Consider the following 18,685-nt stretch of genomic DNA (forward strand, 5'->3'; position numbering starts at 1 on the left):
AATCCATCTGGAGGAGTTTCTGGGGGGTTAGGAAGGTACTGATACAACATGACTGGGATACCATTTTGTTGGCCAGTCCCCGTATGGTTCGAGGGGGCCAGGTGCTTGTGGATGACTCCTCTTCTGGAGGCTATGTGTCAGCCTCAGGTGATGGAGCGTGAATCTGGCCATGGCTGGCTCTCCTTAGTCGCCTTCACCTCTCTGTTTCCCTGCTTTGCTTATCCAGCCCTGTTGTGAGTGGAGGTTACTGGAATGTGTGCATGGCGGGTATTCCAGGTGGGGGGGGGGGTCTTGCATAACTGCTTCTATATGTGGTACATTCCATTATTGTCTCTTAAAACCCTTCTGTATGTCAGTGTCCTTCCTGTGCTTGGTATACTTGCTGCTCACTGTACCTTTAGTATATTATGTTATTTGAATACTGCTCACTGGTCTCTGTATTAAACCTGTCGGCATCTATGTTCTTACATACACAATAGTTTGTTAAGATGTGCTGTAAAACGTGAAAAATATAAAATAATTTTTAAAAGCGTGTTCATTTCAACAGTTGCTCTCTTGCTCAGCACATCTAAAATAACCACACGGAATTTGAATAAAACTGCACAAATGCATGTTGCAAACAACAAGAATAAAATGAACGTTTCTACCTTGGTTAAAATGTCCTTAAAAAAACTTAACACCCTAAAATCTACATCTGTGCACTGCCCTAAAGAAGCAGAATAACTTGCATCTAGATTTTTTTCTTAGTGAGAATGAGCGCTCTGCATACCTGTTTATAGCGGAATACTATAATTATCAGGAGGCCCTGTCCCCTTCAAAAGGCAAACCAGCATTTCATCAGCTCCTCTTGGACTATGGCTCGATATCAGCTTTCAGTAGTAAGTGCGATACAGGAGCATCTCTGGCAGGAAGAATCTTCTAAAGCAATATCTAGCTGGCAATAATCTGGTGCGAAGGACATCTCCTGACAAGTGCTCAAGTGGCCGCTCTTTTATACTTTATCTAATCTAGGATGCAATTTCCAGCATCACCATTTGATATTCCCGCAGAGCATCAAGATTCTGGTCTAAGATGCATTCTTATAAACAAATAAGGTAAAAATACGTCAATTCAGACCACACACTATTGGGTATTGTTCTTGTTTTACCTTGAATTTGAGACAACAAGGCACTGATGCCTGGGGTAGTGTGAGGATGTGGGGTCCTCAGATAGATAGTCTTAACTGGAAAAAGTGTTCCCTGAAGGCAGGTCACTTGGTCTTCTTGATCTAGACTGCATTCCTAATTAAGCTCATCTAACTGCCCTCCAAATTCCTAGATGGCAATGCGATTTAACCTTCCAAACTTGACAGGATTCGAATTGTCTATGCCCAGAAAACCTGTATGATGTTCATTTGGGTAAGGTTACTCTGCCATGTGGTATTGGCAGGGTATCTTCTTGAAACAGGTACTCATCTTTGTCCTAAGTGAAGCAGTCCTTTGATTGCCCGTTGTGGCAGACATATTCCTGTTAATGCAATGTCAAATTCGCTGTTGCCTCATTTATAGTTTGAATACCACCAGAGCTAAGTTAGCAACTGTTGCTTTTCAAATTCGACTTTTCATGTGCTAATGTTGCTGGGCATTCTACTCTACCACTCACCTCATGTAATCATACTCGCTTGACAGCCCAGGAAGCATTATATGATATGATTCCCGGAAATTGAAATAAAGTCCAATGTTGTCAAGAAGTCCCTACAATCTCCTTGCTTACATTTTTTTTTTATTTATTCTATGGTACTAAAAAAACTCCCTGGTTAGCTTTTGTTTGGAAATCTGTTCTAGCAAATTGGAAAAAGGATGAACCTGCCTAACGACATAAAGGATTTTCATCTACATTCTCTTTAGATTTCTTTGCCTTCACCCTCTCGAGGGCTGGTTTCTTTCAGTGACTGGTTACTTGTGAGGGAGCATAATTTCAGTGGCACGTGCGCCGCTGCATATGTTCAGTGGCATGTGTAGCTGGTGGTATTGGGCTGTGAGAGCGCTCATGTTCTCATCTGCCTGTCAGAAAATCTTTCTTTGAGCAACCACAGAACGGTGGTGTTTGCAATAAAGTGGGGATTGGAAGGACTCCACAAATTGGCAACTGTTGCCGTTTGTGAAACATTTGTATTTGCTACTAGCTGTTTTGAACAATTCACATCTTCTGGTGCACTGTCCCAGTGTCTCTGAAGCAGGAAATTGCAGTTGAGAGTACAGAGTGTCAACCTAATTTTACAGTGCAGTACAGATTAGTGGCAAACTGATTTGTTTAATCATTCTAATCCCTAACTGCATTTGTCAAATCCTAGGAAGAATAAAATCCAAGGGGTTTCTGTAAATATTGTTTTCCTCTTACATCATTTCAAATTAAAATAAATCTCAAAAATGGGAGATGCATGATGTCTCTTATGCATTTGTTGTACGGTGGGGAAGCCTTCGGTGGACCTACCTCCAGCAGCATTAATGACACTTCAGATATGGAAAGACACCCACAAGGCTCTAAGCTGGGGAGATGCCTGACAAAAGAAACTCCACTGAGTTGTGTGATTCAGATGCCCCTTGTCTCCAATCTCCAGGAATTCAAACCTTGGGACATGATAGGCATTTTCAAACTGGGAAGTGTTATGACAGGCACCACAATGACATCTTCTTTAGACCTCCAAGCAGAATATACACAGCACACAATTTTTTAGGTATTTGCAACTCTGACACGCCCTCCTGCCTTATATCACAGAGCTCAGAGAGATACCAATCTGTAGCCTGTTAGAAGCCAAAGCCCTCCTGGCTGCCCTGACTACACATAAAATCTCTCAGTTGTACTGATTGCTTATGATTAATGCACTAAATACCTAGAGCCGTCTCTGGGAGACCTGGAAGAAGGACCAACTCTCTAATGATGACTGGAGGGAGGCCTTGGTCTCCCCCCGTGAATCCCTCATTGCCTTCTGGTTCAGACTGATACAATGGAGGTACGTCCACAGGGTATACTACACACAGGAGTGGCTGTGGAAGATTGGAGCAATAGCCTTGCCACTCTGCCTATGGTGGGTGTCACACTGAGGGGAAGGACATTCTCCACACAGTCTGGGCATGCCGACATTGACACCATTCTGGGAGGGGGTGATGGTTGACTATGGGTGGGGAGTGTTGGGCTTGTATTTACCCAGAGAGCCGAAGTTTGTGCTCCTCCATATCACGGCGTAGGTGAATACCGATAGATATCAGACAGTAATTATGTGGCTGGGGTTGGTGGTGGGGAAAAGAGACATTGCTAGTGTTTGGAGCCTCCACAGCTAAATAAATACAAATTAGTGCTGGACAGATGCATGTCATTGAAAATCCCAATTAATACAGATAGAGGATTATTTATTATTTATTATTTAATGGTTTTATAAAAGCGCATAGTAACTCAGTGAGCATCCCAGCACTAACCTGCTACTCCCAGGGTATTCAGCCGTCTAATGAGATGATGTTTAAGGGAAAAGGAGAGTCTTTAGAGCTTTCCTGAACTGAAGGTGTCCTCACAAACTTTATAAAATATGGGCTGTGTGGGGCCACCCGGGGGCATCACCCTTCAAAGACCAGCAGATCCTCGACTTGTCCTAGATGAAGAACTCTAGGCTGACATCACTGACCGTAGAAAAGTGGGGAGGTTGGAATTGGGGGGAGTCACAGCTATCAGAATAGCAATGATGGATGCATCGGGTTTGGCATGTGGCTTTTTTGGGTGTGGCTGGTTATTCTTCATTACCTTATGTTTTTACGGTGGCTGATTGTTTTCTCTATGTACCACTAGTTGCATAAAGGGAAAAACAAATAAAATGTCTTCTAAGAAAAATAATAAACTGACATCAGAAAAGCAGGTTGGTGCACATTTTAAGTACCTTTTAATGGGTATTAAAAAACAAATTCACCAAGTGCCTCCTGTGGTTCCCAATCTTGGCATCAGGAGGAACCTTAAACTGACAAATTTGTGTCCGACTGTAGTTAATACACACACTGCAACTCATATCCTTTACTAATTTCAGTTGCCTTCACTTCAAGCAGCACTTCATTCACATTCCTTTCCCTGCTCTGGGTGACTTATTTGCTCCTTCTTAGTTCCATCACCTTGGTTTCCCTATCATGCTACTCCTAGTAGTAACACTGATTATTTCATGAGTATATTTACTTAAATGCACAAATCTAAAGGATAGCATAGCAGACGACAAAACATTCTTTTTGATGAAATAATACTTTTGGCTTTTTTCATGTTTTAGAGAAGGTTAAGTGGTCTCATGGTTAATTGTGGAACGAGCGATTATAATCCTGGCCTTCATATTTCAGCAAATCGTGTAATCCAGAGATATCTCTCTGTGTTTCTGTGCCTCATTTCCATTTCTGACAAAAAACTGAAGCTTTATAAAAGGGATCAACTGTCATTTGTAAACACGATCTAAAACCCATGATCTACCCTCTTTTAAATGTACCGCTATAAAAAAACATTTCTCACTTTTACTGGTATCCTTTCAGTGTAGGAGAATCTGATCATGTTCTCAGCTTAGTGCAAATAGGTTGTTTACTGCGTCCACAGTGTTTAGCTTGTTCTCTGTTCACGGAGCCAGTCAAATCCCAGAGCAATTCAAAGATATCCCAGTAGACCTTCTCCCAATGGCAGTTTATATTTTTATTCAATTTGCAATGTCTCCTGTGGGGCACTTCACTTCCATACATAACTGTGCAGCAACTCACAAACATTAAGCCACTAATTACGAGCCCCTGTGTGTCAGTGGATATCTGAAGAAAAATGCCTTTTCTGGTATTCGCTTACAAATCGCATGTATGCGACACAGATCAATGGATTGAATACAGAAACCACATCAATTGCTTTCATCTTTGTGTTGATTTATCTTTATAAACTTAGCATATATAAGAACACCGTCTTAAAGAAAACTAGTGTTTGCATAAAAAACCATCAAAATATAATAATACAAGGCAGTCTTTGGTACACTAAGTGTGATCATATGGAAACCATCACCAATGAAAGTGTGGTAAGTAAGAGGGATGCAAATTAAAATGTAGACCTTGCTCTTATTTTTTAGGGGACCAATATGGAGTAGTCCATATGTGTCATAATCTGAATATTGCTTGGTCCTTGCTTTTGGTACATGTATTTATAGTTAAATGGGCCTTAATAGACCACCAGTGAATGAAGACACCTGTTAGAAGTACTGTGATAAAATGGAGGGGTGATCAATCGTTTAACCTCGCCATAAGCATTTATTTAGCTGAGGATTAGGCGGTGTGTGTTACTGCATAATACTGAGCCCCGTTTTGCTACACTGCTCAACTCTGTCATTTGCCATGTTATTATCATATCCTTAATTTGTTAACCTTTGCTTTTTCAGGTGGAATTTTCCTATCCTCCCATAATCCCAGAGGAGGGACATGATAGCCACAGTTTACCAGAGGAATGGAAGTACCTGCCTTTCCTTGCACTGCCAGATGGAGCTCACAACTACCAAGAAGGTACTTTGACCATTGAAAGCAAATCTGAGTAACGCAGGAGACGTTTCTTCATTGAGTGGCCTCACGATCATCACTTTCTTTTTGGGTGCAGATTTCTAAATCGCCTTGTAATTAGTAAATCCTGTGTGTTCATTTTGACTTCATGCAGTCCCACAGCACATCTGTAATGGAGCATTCTTTATTGTCTTTTTTGAGAGGATAAACTACAGCTCACATGGCCAATGGAACAAGGAGTGTTTCCAACTCCTGCTGCAGATAATCCTGGAGTATGGCTCAATGAAAAACTGCTCTTTGTTCAATAAATTACCATGGTGGTTAAAACACCAGCTCCTGTCTCATCATGATGTGAAGGCTTCTCCCCCTGCTTTAACTAAGTCGCTGCATTGAACTGACCATGGCCTTGCTGTTGCTGAGAAACGAATACTATTGTTTGTAGTGTCTAGCTCTCAGAATGGAATCTCTGACCCCTCAGATGAAACACACCTGCCCAACCTGAGCAGATGTATTCAATTACCAACTTGAACACCTCCTCCTTGCCATCTTCATTAGTCCAAAACTCTTCAGTCATTTACCCTTCCCGCCATCCTTCCCACAATTGACTACGTCCAATATCATTGTCATCATACTCAACATTTTTAGAATTAGTTGCATGTGACACTTCAAAGCAATTCTCCTGTAATATGGAGCATATTGTGTCCATCCACAGAACTCAACCCACACCCGGGTGCCAGGATGTGAATCAAGGGGTTGTCACTCTTTTGAAGCACAAACTTGTTGCCCCAAATAAAGAGTCTAAAATGATTGACTGAACATACACATGCAAGACTATCCCGCATTGAGAGTTTGTGAGACTTATCCTATTAGCCGGTAGGTAGGTTTGGGTAGAAGGATAACGCTGCTCCAAGCCTATACTCATGTGCATCATTATCAATAATGCACACCTTGCAGAGGAATAAAGGTCTCAAGGTGGGGGACATTGACTTCACCAAACTGAAGGCTTTTCATGATCCCTGCCCCACATATACTCTGCCCATTTACGTATGAGTTTACTCAGTGGTTCCAGGATTGTGGCAAAACCTTGGACTGACTTTAAGTTTTACTCGCAAGGGCCATGAAAGGATTACAGTTTTTCTTTGTTGCAAGGTGGAGGTGAATTCTTGATGGCCTACACCAGTGACCCTTTAGATATTGCTCCTTGTTGTGATAAGGAGTTCACAAGGTACTTAACATGAGTCTGGAAGAGATGACCCTTATCACGTGACAATACCAGATCACTTCTCTTCTACTTGGAGTATACCTTGCTTAGAATGTCCAAATGTCCCTTGCATCCTTAGTAAACACTAAGATGTAATCTTGGAAACATCTGACATTTTCGTCCAAGTCTTTAAACAGGTGGTATATACGACACTGGAAAATAGACCGTTCTGGCACTAGGCTTAACAGCATCCTTCTGTATTGGAATAGCCCAAATGGCACAATAAAGGCAGTTAATGGTGTCGTTTCTTCAAACAAATCAAATTCATGATACTTGTGCCACAGGTCAAATGTGGAAAAGACAGCGGCACCCTCTAAAATAGAGATTGGTTCATTACATTTGGGAAGTCTGTGGTTATCAATGATATACATAGACTTGAGAGCATTAAACTCACACGTTAAGTGAAACCTCCAGTACTATTCTTGGCCAATGCAATAGATGATACTAATTCAGGGAATTCAATTCCCTTATTCATGCGGTCTCTCAAAACTCCTCAAGAAAATATTACATATTCATCACACACAAATTGGCATTCCCCCTCAATCCTTGGCTCATGGGAATGGCCACCTGCTTGAGTTTAATATGGTAAACAAAACCTGAAAGATTTCCTAAGCTTCCTACAAGCACACTTAGGAAGGCACTAAGTATCATAGGTCTATAATATTGTTTACATACTCATACCGCGAAAACTGGGATCTTATGCTCGCAATTTAAAACAGTCTGCACCTGTCTCTAGTTGTTCCAGCCTAAAATATAACAATAAAGTATGCCAGCTTGTGATGCAAATAAGGTATCAAACCTTTTCTGAATTATGCTCATGCAAGGAGGCCCATGCCACTCTGGTCATGCCCCAAAACATGTTGCACGCATATTGATGGAATATCTGTACCATCCCCCAGTTTGTCATTCGATTCACAAACCACGAGTAAAATATCACTTGGGCTTGGAGCATACTCCTCTGGCTATTTTTTGACAGATATTGATATATCGCTATTTTGTGCCATCCTGGGTTTGATAGTTCGCTTGAGGTCTTTGCAAGTGCCCCCAAAGTAACTATGCATCCACAGATATTGCACTTTATCCCAAGCTGGGAAGTTCTTTGAAGAAGCATTATGTGAGGCACTGCCACAATGATAATAAGCCCACTTGGACTCAGAGCTTCTCATTCTCAGTGGTTGAAATGTGTCCTATTTGCCACTGACACTGCACGCCTCATTCACTTTGCAATCAACTTTGTCCACATTCACTTCTTTCAACCAGGAAACATACTGTTCAACTGCTTTTGACAATTTGATACCTTTTTTTAATGTGGGGTTACCAGTGACATGACACATAACGTTTCCTTGATACATTTGCTTTTAATAATGACCATCAGTTTGCCTCTCATCATCTCATCTGTGGTTCCCCAAAAGCCTTATGGTGCTGATCAACTCCTCAAAGCAGGGGGGTGGTGGTGGTGAACTCCTCAGAAGTCTTTGTCTCCTTTAAAAAAATTCAAGCGTGATGCTTATTGATGACTTCAGATGGTTTTCTAGTCTCAGTATTGCGTGTTGGAATTCGTCATATGCATCTTTGTCCTCTGGTTCATCTACTTTGGATAATGTTCAGAATGTTTCCACCACCCCCCAGACCCAGGGCAACGGAGGAAAACTTCATTTTACTGATATCAGTAGCCACAAGATGTTTCTGGAATTCTCCCTTCCATCTTTGCCTGGGGACAAAAGGACCACCTTTATTCTGTAAAAATTGTTGAGGGGGAGGGGGTGTTCAAATTGCATTTTGGAATAGGCACACAAACCCAATCGGCACTTGTAGCTCCAATTACAAGGGGCCAGGAATGGAGGGGCACCACTTGGTTAGGACTTGCAGAAGGCAAAGTTCAGGTGCAGGGGTCCAGAAGATTGAAGCCTTTTGTGTCCCCAAGTCTCTGATCAGGAGGCCAGCCAACTAGCCCTTGGAGTAACTGGTGGTCCTGGGTTCATGATGTAAGTCCACTCTTTCTCACTCCAGCAGCTGAGTAGAAGTACAGCAGCCTTTATGCAGCAGAACAGCACCCCAGTCCTTCTTCTGAGTCTTCCACAGGTCAAGTAGTGTACTGAAGAGTTAGGTCTGAAGGTCCAATACGTATACCTGTTGCCCACTTTAAAGTGGAAGAATCTCCTAGAATCCTCCACCTACAGAAGAGTCTGGTATTTCCTACCTCCTTGCCCTGGCCACAGCTGGTCTGCGGGCACAAAAGACTAGTGTGAAACCATTTGTGAGTGTGCTGCAGCAGAGTCTCTGTGATATGCAGATGTGGTAGCTGACAGCTCTGCCCCCTATCCAGTCAGAGATGGCCTATTCTGCCAACACCTAATCCCCTTTGTCTCACTGGCTGGAAGTAATACACAAAGACCAGCTGCCAGCTACACCTAGTCATGTGACCCATGATACAGTCTGCGTCCAACAATTAGGTTGTGACAAGAAAATGACACTTTCTGAAAGTGGCATTTTCAGAATTGTGACTTCAAATCCAGCTTTACTATTAAAGAGGTTTTAACATTACAATTCCTTGGAGACCAAATGCAACTACCCGCTCCAAATTGAAAGTTAGCACGTATTAAATGTAATAAGATGACCCAATGTTATCCTGTGGGAGAGCCTTGCAGTACTGTAGAAACACATTTAAGAGTTTTTCACTACCAGGACAAGTTAAAAGGACATGCCCAACTTTATAAATGCACTGCACCCTGCCCATTGGGCTTTGTAGGGCCTACCCCAGGGGGTTTTCACATGTATTAGAAAGAAAGGAAGGTTGAGTCCTGGCAAACGTTTATTTTGTCAGGCTGAAATGACAGTGTAAAACTGCACTCATAGGCTGCCACGGCAGGCCTGAGACATGTTTTAAAAGTGCTACTTAAGTAGGTGGCACAATAAGTGCTGCAGGTTCAATAGTAGCAATTTATTTACCAGCCCAGGATATATGGTCTACGACTTTACTAGGGAATTACAAATGAAATGAAATGAAATGAAATGAAATGAAATGAAATGAATGAGACTTATATAGCGCACGACTTACCCTGGGGCATCTCAGCGCTTGCTTAGGGAACCCATCCTGGTATTCCCCTGTGAGATAACCCTGGCAGGGTATCCACAAGGTGAAACTCAGGCATCCCACCGCGAGGGGCCGTTGTGGAGATTAAGCAAGCTATTGCCCAGAGTCGCAGAGTGTGAACCCGTGAGTCGAGAAGGCACCGGAGCGAGAATTAACAAGTCCGTGGATTTTTTGAGCCCAAGACCTGCAGAGGCGGGGAATTGAACCCTGGTCCCAGGCCGAACTCAAGCTCCAGGTCTGCCGCCTCTAACCCCTGAGCCACACTTCTCCACGCACATTAAATATACCAATGAGGATGTTTAAAGGAGAGAGTAGAAGCACTTTAGCACTGATTAGCAGATGTAAAATGCACAGAGTCCTAAAAGTGAGCTAAAACTGGTACAGAAAACAGGAGGGTGGAGTCAAAAAGTTTGGGGATGACCCTTCAGAGAGGGTAATGTCCAGAATCGGGCCTTGGTTTCATGTCTGACGTCAGTTATGTTATATTGTAAATGAAAGTGTACACAGACATGTATTGTTAACACTTGTAATCCAGAATTTGTTTCTGAATGTGTGACCAAATGTGAGAAATTCTGAAATGCTCTTTGTGCTTCATGTGGATAGGGATGATTTGATGTGGGTACTAGACTCAGGGCTAGGCAGGCATGTGATGTGTAGCACTTATAAGTCTCTCAGAACTGATGTATGAGTTGTACATACTGTATCTCTGAAGAGAATGATATAAGAGTCGCACAAAATATGTGGTCTTCCCTGAGGTATGTAAATTTCACAGAAGAGTAAGATTCATGATGATATTACTTTGAGACTGCTCTGTCTGACAAATCCCATTTGTCATGCAGGATCAGTCCACGTTATCCATATATGGCTATCCCTGCAGGGAAAATTATTGGGCTCATGCAGAATGACAGGATAAATGCTGAGTAAGGATCTTTTTGATTACTTTGCAGATGAATGATGACATGGTTCCAGGGAAGGAGTTGATGTTTGGGGGTATTTGCAGATATGCAGTAGTTGGAGGTCGAGAAAACTTTAGCTGATAGGCTTATGAGACTATGTCAGATTTAAGAATTACAATAAATGATTCACACATGATGATTTGGGCAAGAAGCAAACCCAACACTTACCAAAGATTTTCTGAAAGTAACAAACGTTCTTGTTTTGTTTTGAGGTGCAGAAGTATACAGGGGTCAGTCACCTGACTCACTTTTTGGAACAGCAAAAGCTAATTCTATTTAATAAAATGTAAGAGTTACTTTGCACCCTCCACAAAGTGAGTACCTCACGCTTCTGAAAATAACTCAAAACATTTTTGTACAGTTGCTTTTTCGTTTTGTTTTCGCCCTGTCAATGCACGTCAGTCCTTTACTGCTAATTATAAATATATTTTATTATATCCATAAATGTTCATGCAGTTGCTTGTAAAAATTAAATAAAGAATTCAAGTAAGCCATTCTAACCTTTCACTTAATTACATCCTGTGAAGCCTTGCTTATTGTTTAAAACACTAAATGAGAAGTAGCGATATACATTTCCATGAAGCCTTGTTCCGTATTTTTAAAAAATTCTTGGAAAGGTCATTCAAAACTGTACAGATAGAACAAAAATACATTAGCCTGCTGAATTATCACCATGCAATGAATAGCGACATTAATCAATGTGCATTTATATTTAAAACCCACAAATGAACTCATAGAATTAAAAAAGGGGGATACCTAGAAAGGAAAATATGATTGTTATAATACATGGGATTCTGTATTCCCTGTGTTATTTAGGTCTCCAATTTCTTACTATAATAAGTTATTACAGTCGAGTTCTGACATCACAATGCCTTATGCCAGAGCCCGCAACTAATGTGAAAGGCTGGTCCGGTCAAGGAGCATAATTAAAACAGCTGAAAAAAAGCAATGAAAACGGAACATTGCTCTTCTTTTTCGTGCTCTATTTTATTAGCTTAAAGTGACGAGTAGAGAGGCTATGTTTATTTTTTGCACTCCTTCGATAGAGAAAAGCTAGAATCTTTCTGCATGTTTCTACACATTTGGAACTACTGCAGCTTGAAAAAAAAATGACTGGCATTGACCTGTTTCTAATATTGGTTTAAAACGCATATCTAACAGGTTTTTGATTTTGCATTGGAAGTTTTATTTTTATTCTTCATGTTTGCAAACATGCTCGCTCGTTCATATGGAGGAGCTACAACCCAAGGTTTTAAGTGGTTTGTGAGAAAGGTGATGGTGTGACCATGTATGATATTTGATTAAGTACCCCCTGGCATACTGGAAAGGGATATTGCAAGTCACCTTGGAGTTCCATAACCTTATAAAGGAACTCAGCCTTCAGCTTTGTTATTGTATATGATTATGTAGCTCCTCTGTGACATGCAATATCCCTATAGTGTAGGACAGGGGATCATTTATCCCTTATCTTATTTTATTTATTTGAAAAGTTTTATTTAGCGCTGGCTAGACCCGGAGGCATCAGAGCGCTTTACATGAGCTACAGCGAGTTACTGGTTACATCACTTAAATCAAAGAGTCACGGGGGAGGAGGGGGAGGGAAGGAATACACAAGTGGAAAAACGAGGAAAACAATGTCAGATGTCCGGCTGGGTAGGTGATGGCCGAGGGGGTGAAACCAGGGCCAGACTCCTCTTTATCTGCATCTGACGGCTCCACCGGGCATCAGCCAAGATTGCTCGTGCATCGAGGTGAGTACAAACTGTTTTGAGGCCCATGGGGCATAGTCAAAGGTCCAACAGAAGTTCAGAGGAACTTTATTTATGAGTTATATATAGTTCTGGCTAGACCCATAGGTATCAGAGCACTTTACATTAGGCTACACAATGTTACAGAGAATGAAAACAAATACATATCAAGTAAAAAATTAAGCAACAAATTGGGAGAGGAAAGAAAGGACAGACAAATGGAGAGGAAGGGGGGGAAGGGGGAAGTGTGAAGAGGGAGGATAAGGGAAAAGACGTCAGGAGAGATGAAAAGACGGCAGGAGAGACGAAAGGAAGTCTGCCGAAAGACCGATAATAGATATTGATTAGATGACAGATTTCCTTGCTGAAGCCCAACCTTGCAGGACTCACCAGTAAGGAGATTAGTACTGGAGACCCAAGACAGAACATGAGATCAGTCGAGCAATAGAGTTAACTGAAGGCAGACAAGATGTAGAAAAGTGGCAGCCTCCCTGATGAGTTTTATCCGGTCATTACAAATCAGTTGTTGTCCATAGTCCTAGCCAAACATGGAGAAGCATAGGAAACTGAAACACTAACAGGATACTGGAAGCAGTACCAATATTTCTTCTCAACTCCTCATCTCTTTACCCTGCAAAAAAAGTTTCCTTTTGTATGTCCCAGAGATCTCAATAGATAATTCACTTGAATACTAAGGTTTTGAGTAAAGTCCTGACAAATAGGGAGAGTTTGAGGGACCAGAGTGGGGTGTCTACTTCTTAGTATTTCCTCTATGTCAAAGCTGCTTGCCTGTATCCTTAGAAATCCATGGTGTGCAAGTGTATAGCAGTCGCTTGCAATCAACGTCTGTATACTTATATGAAGATGTAAATGTACAATAGACTTATCGAATTTACTGCTGTTGAGGTCGAAATCTGTTCTTTTCTGATACCTTGTTTTAGTATTTTTGCATAACAACATGCTATATTATTATGTTCTGTTATTTCACGAGGACCCATTTCATCCCTAATAGTGTTGTCTTTGTGCTAAAGTACAAAAGCCTATTCTCATTATAAAACAGATAAGTGTGAGCAGGAATGCTTTGACGGATTGTTTGAAGGCACGGTGTGTTGATCGCCAATAGATTGGAACAGAGTTTCACACTTTTGATGCTGTAACAGAAAATGAAAAGCCTCTCAATGGATTAATTTTTAGATTGATTGAAATAATGTGTGAGGCAATATTCGACATCCTTACATTGCTTTTACAGAATTAAGCAATTAAAATTTAAAGTGGTCCCATAATTCTGAGCAACCCCACGCACAATACACAGTGCATTACATTTTATTTAGTCTCTAACAGGTTGTTGTGTGTCAGAATAACCTGTGCAGATATGTTGCCTCAAGTAAATGTTATGTATAAATATCATATACAGAAGTATTGTCCCATTGTGTGTAGATTTTCTATTCTTTTTACATTATTTTTATTAAACAAAAGCTTAGAAGCACACTTTGCATGGAAATTGACTGACATTAATCATGAGGATTCCAGTTCCCTCTCGCTCACCCAGTACAGTTATTCCAATTACAAAACAGAGTAGTTATATCCAACTACAATGTCATTTCATAGCATTATAAATCCCCTGGCACCAACCCTGCCCTTTTTAACGTCAGTGACCATAAGTTCCTCAATAGCCCCTATACCCCACCCAGAGACCCCAGATCTTATCCCATTTCCGAAATTATCCCCGACTCTGACCCACCACTTTTTCAGCTGCGCAGCACCAATCGAGATCCACCTTCCACTCCGCAACCAGCGGAGGTCGGTCCACTCCCCGGGACCTGGCTGTACTCCATTTAGATTTCCTATTGGTAACTCAAATGTAGTAACATTTTTGTGGAATGATATTTAGAGCAAAATATTTGTCAGATGTTAAGCTAACCACATCCTAATAGGGAGCCAGTGTGATATTAGAAAACTTGTGCTTATGGGATTTGAGTGCCACAATCTGCAGATGACCCCATTTGCAGCATTTTTAAGGTGTTGCATGTTGGACATAGATGGCTTGTTTCTATAAGTGCATCTCAGACATATCAAAAGTTTCTTGATGGTGTGGAAGTGGATGAAACTAGAAAGTAGTAGCTGGGTATACCCTACCGACTGGTAGGTGTTTGTTGCTGTTCCTCCTCCCCCTTAGGGTGATCCTCTAGCTGTTCATAGATTACATAGTAATTGGGGTAGTTTTTGGAATGGGCTGAGGTCTGTTATCTCGACCTGATTGGGAGGTTGTAGTGGGTAGGGAGTGAGATAGGGATTTTTTTGCGTCTAAAACCAGCCGGTGTGAATGTTTTGGTACAATGAGGATGGCTTACAGTGATATGATTGACACCAAGTATGTGAATAGTGTTAGTGGTCCAGTGTATCGCGAGGATTATAATGCTCAATTGTGTGATTGTAAATTATCATGTCGGAAAGGACAATGGGTGAGTATTATAGATTTTTCACCTGGAATGTCAGAGGGTGGGGCTCTCCTACGAAAATCAGACAGGTGTTCGCTTATCTTAATCGCCATGGCACTCAGATCGTTTTCCTACAGGAAACTCTCTTGACCAAGGTATCAGAAGCTAAATTAGCGCTTAAATGGGTGGGGTACAGACTGGCTTCATCATACTCGTCCTATGAAAGAGGGGTTATCATATTGATCAAAAAGGGCATCCCATTTACGCCACATAGGACTCATATTGATGACGCTGGTTGGTGTGCAATGGCTCAAGGTAAATTAGGCAACACGTTAATTACCCTTGTAAACACATATGGTCCCATAGCAGACGAGCCAAAGGTGTTTCAACGTATGTATAGCATACTGCGACAATTGCCTGAGTCACCCTCCTTGTGAGGGGAGACATCAATACATATCTAGACCCTGCACTAGATAAATCCAATCCGCAGAGTACACAAACACCTGGAGTAGCACGGAGTATCAACTAAGAACGGTTGGAATTCGGACTGGTAGATGTCTGGAGATTGTGGAACACTACTGTTAAAGAGGGCACACACGCCACACCCGCACACACCAGTTGGTCTAGACTTGATTATTGGCTCCTTAGTGAGGGAGCGGCGGAATGGATGACTGATGTTGCCAACCTCCCTCATACGTTATCAGACCACAGTGAAGCTTAATCTGCATATCCCTACCTCGATGCATCGTCCATTCAAGTGGCTCTTCTGATCGGAGGCACGACTTGATCCTTTGTATAATGACACAATCCGTACAGCGATAGAGAACTATTTTCTGGAGAACAAGGGAACGGTGGACGATGCTGGCACTCTATTGGAGGCGTCTAAAGTGACAATAAGGGGAGTCTGTATAGGCACGTGAGCTAGTATTCTGAAGGATATCGGGACGCAACTCTCGAAAAGAGAAACTACACTAAAAACCCTGGAAAGAGCTTACGTAGACAACTCTGCCCCAGACATATTATCACATATTCACACATTGTGAGGAATATGACACAGCTGCGGAAACAGAGATAAGGTACCTTTCGCGCCGACATGTAGCTAGGAAATATGGAGAGGAGGGACTTCCGGGCTGTAATCTGCTTTAGAAGATTAGGACTCTGGGCAAATACACTCACATAGACAAAATCGTGGACGCTCACGGTAAAGAACACTAAACCCCTCCAGAGATAGTTGAGTAGCTTAGAGGGTATTGTGCAGGTATAAATGCATCGCGGGAGTCGGGGACTGACGATGAGGTGGAGAAATATCTAGAGGACATTGCTTGTGCGTGGTTGTCGGATGGACAAAGGGAATACTTGAGTCAACTTATAGTTGAGGCAGATATAAAAGCTGCGATTCAGGCCTTACCCAATGCGAAAGCGCCGGGACCCGAAGGGCTGACCGTTGAATTTTACAAAGCCTATGCAGACCTTATCGCTCCGTTTTTATTGGAAGTATATGTTGTGGCGCATGAAACTGGCCTACTGCCTCCATCTTTTAGACAGGAACTCATAATCACCCTTCTGAAGAAAGACAAGCCTCCTGAGCAGTGTGAATCCTATAGGGCCTTGTCCCTGATTAATACTGACGCAAAAATTCTTGCTAAGATTCTGGCTACGAAATTACTGCCACTGATGTCGTGCCTGGTGCTATCAGATCAATCGAGTTTTATCCCGGAGCGCTCTACCGCTCACAACTTACTCACTATTTTTGCAATATTGCACGTACTTGACCCCGAACTTCACGCTGAGGCGGTCATGCTGGACGCAGCCAAAGTGTTGGACTCTGTAGAATGGAAATACATGTTCCACATTCTGCAACGCATGGGATTGCCACTAATCTTCATAGGGTGGGTAAAGACGCTGTATACTGACCCATCGGCAAGGGTACGTGTGGGTGGATTGACGCCTGAGGCCTTCTCTATCAAACGTGGCACGCGGCAGGGCTGCCCACTATCGCCCCTGCTGTTTGCCATTGCAATCGCGCCCCTAGCGTGCGTGATACGCCAAAGACACAGAGAGACCGCTCTGAATTTTAATCATCGCCCAGTGAGTATATCTCTTTACGCTGACGACATGGTGCTCTTTATACATTAACCCGCTCGGTATCTGTCACAGGTACTGAGGGAATACATTTGGGTTACTCTCTATCCTTCATATTAATTGGGACAAATCGATCATTGTTGCCCTGACGGCAATTACCCCTGCACCGACATTGGAATACCAGATAGTATGGTCAACAGACCTGGTCAAGTATCTGAGGGTCTGGGTTCATCGTGATCCGGAAGTGGTTGTACGAGAGAACTATGGGCGAGCTTGTGTTACACTTGATCACCAAATAGATACTTGGATGTCATTGCCGCTTTCGCTGGCGGACCGTATCTCATTCCTAAAAATGGTGGAGTTGCCTTAGTTTTTATATTTATTTTCTAACATCCCTATTAAACTGACACATGGTTTTTTCGCCACACTGCACACCTCGCTGATACGACTGATCTGGGGAGGAAAGTAGGCTCGGGTATCGTGGGCAATCATCACCTTGGATTATACCAGGGGGAGGTTCGGAGCACCAGTCCTCTACATATATTATCTGAGTGCTCAGGCACAATATGCGTATTATTGGTTTAACAGGCATGCCTTCACACCTCATGTAGCGGTCGAAGATGGCGACGCATCTCCGGTCCCTCTTCGTTGTATCATCACTCACATGCGACGGAATATACCCAAATCGGACATAAATACGATCGACACTACAATAGCGGCATGGCAGACAAAAGGACGGCTTGCGGAAAAGCTGCCCATCTATACCCCATCGATGCCGATAGAGCACCATATGGCGCTGTCGGTAACTCAGGAAACTGGCCCCATGCGTCTGCTGAACGAGGCGGGTCTGAGCACAGTGCAGGATCTCTATCCGGGTGGTACGTTCCTCACCCCGGAGGATTTGCACTACATTGCCAACCCCACACTACTTTTTAGATTTGCGGTCCACAGATAAAGGTATGCTATCAAATCACATTATCATACATACCCAGCCGAACCTCTGACCCTAAATCTTTACAACTTATATTCACAACACCCACGTGTAAGAAGCTCATCACGAGATTGTACAGGGCAATAAGGGCCAAAACTACTACCATTTCAGACAAGAGCCTTTCCTGTTGGAACGCTGTGCTGACCGCCCCCCCCCCCCCCTTCTCCCCCTTCACCCCTCTGACACTTGCGGAATGGGAGCACGTGTGCAGTCTGACCAGCAAACTCACTCCTAATGGGAACCTCCGCATAATTCATTTAAATATTTGCATCCGGTATACCACACGCCCAGCGCTTACACAAATATGGCTTGAGAGATACTAGTAACTGTAAACGATGTGGCCAGACGGAAGCGGATTTTATGTATCTTGCATGGGAATGTGGGAGGGTGGCCCGCTTTTGGGAACAAGTGACACAGAAAATACAGGAACATGTCGGGGCTGCAAATCCAATGTACACCATTAGCCTGCCTTTTATGTTATGTTCCACAGGTGAGAGGGGCTATAGGAAGTTTTTACGTATTGCATTACTTTAAGCTAAACGTAGAGTTGCTTTAACGTGGGAAGCCACACTGGTGCTGAAATCGGACCA

At 42.6% G+C, this 18,685-nt stretch overlaps 1 protein-coding gene across 2 annotated transcripts in view; it reads left to right on the forward strand.

The window, feature by feature from the left end:
* Positions 1-18,685, forward strand: part of AVL9 (AVL9 cell migration associated) — a 478,148-nt gene that overhangs the window by 156,370 nt on the left and 303,093 nt on the right. For both annotated transcript variants that reach the window (XR_015309867.1, XM_086964797.1), the window contains exon 2: positions 5,411-5,531. Coding sequence is in view for 1 of the 2 variants with exons in the window: in XM_086964797.1 (XP_086820923.1) it covers positions 5,411-5,531 (121 nt within the window). In the remaining variant the exon portion in view is untranslated. The remainder of the gene's footprint in view (positions 1-5,410; positions 5,532-18,685) is intronic.

Source organism: Lissotriton vulgaris, chromosome 4_1 (genome assembly GCF_964263255.1).
Source record: "Lissotriton vulgaris chromosome 4_1, aLisVul1.2, whole genome shotgun sequence".
Taxonomy (NCBI): Eukaryota; Metazoa; Chordata; class Amphibia; order Caudata; family Salamandridae; genus Lissotriton; species Lissotriton vulgaris.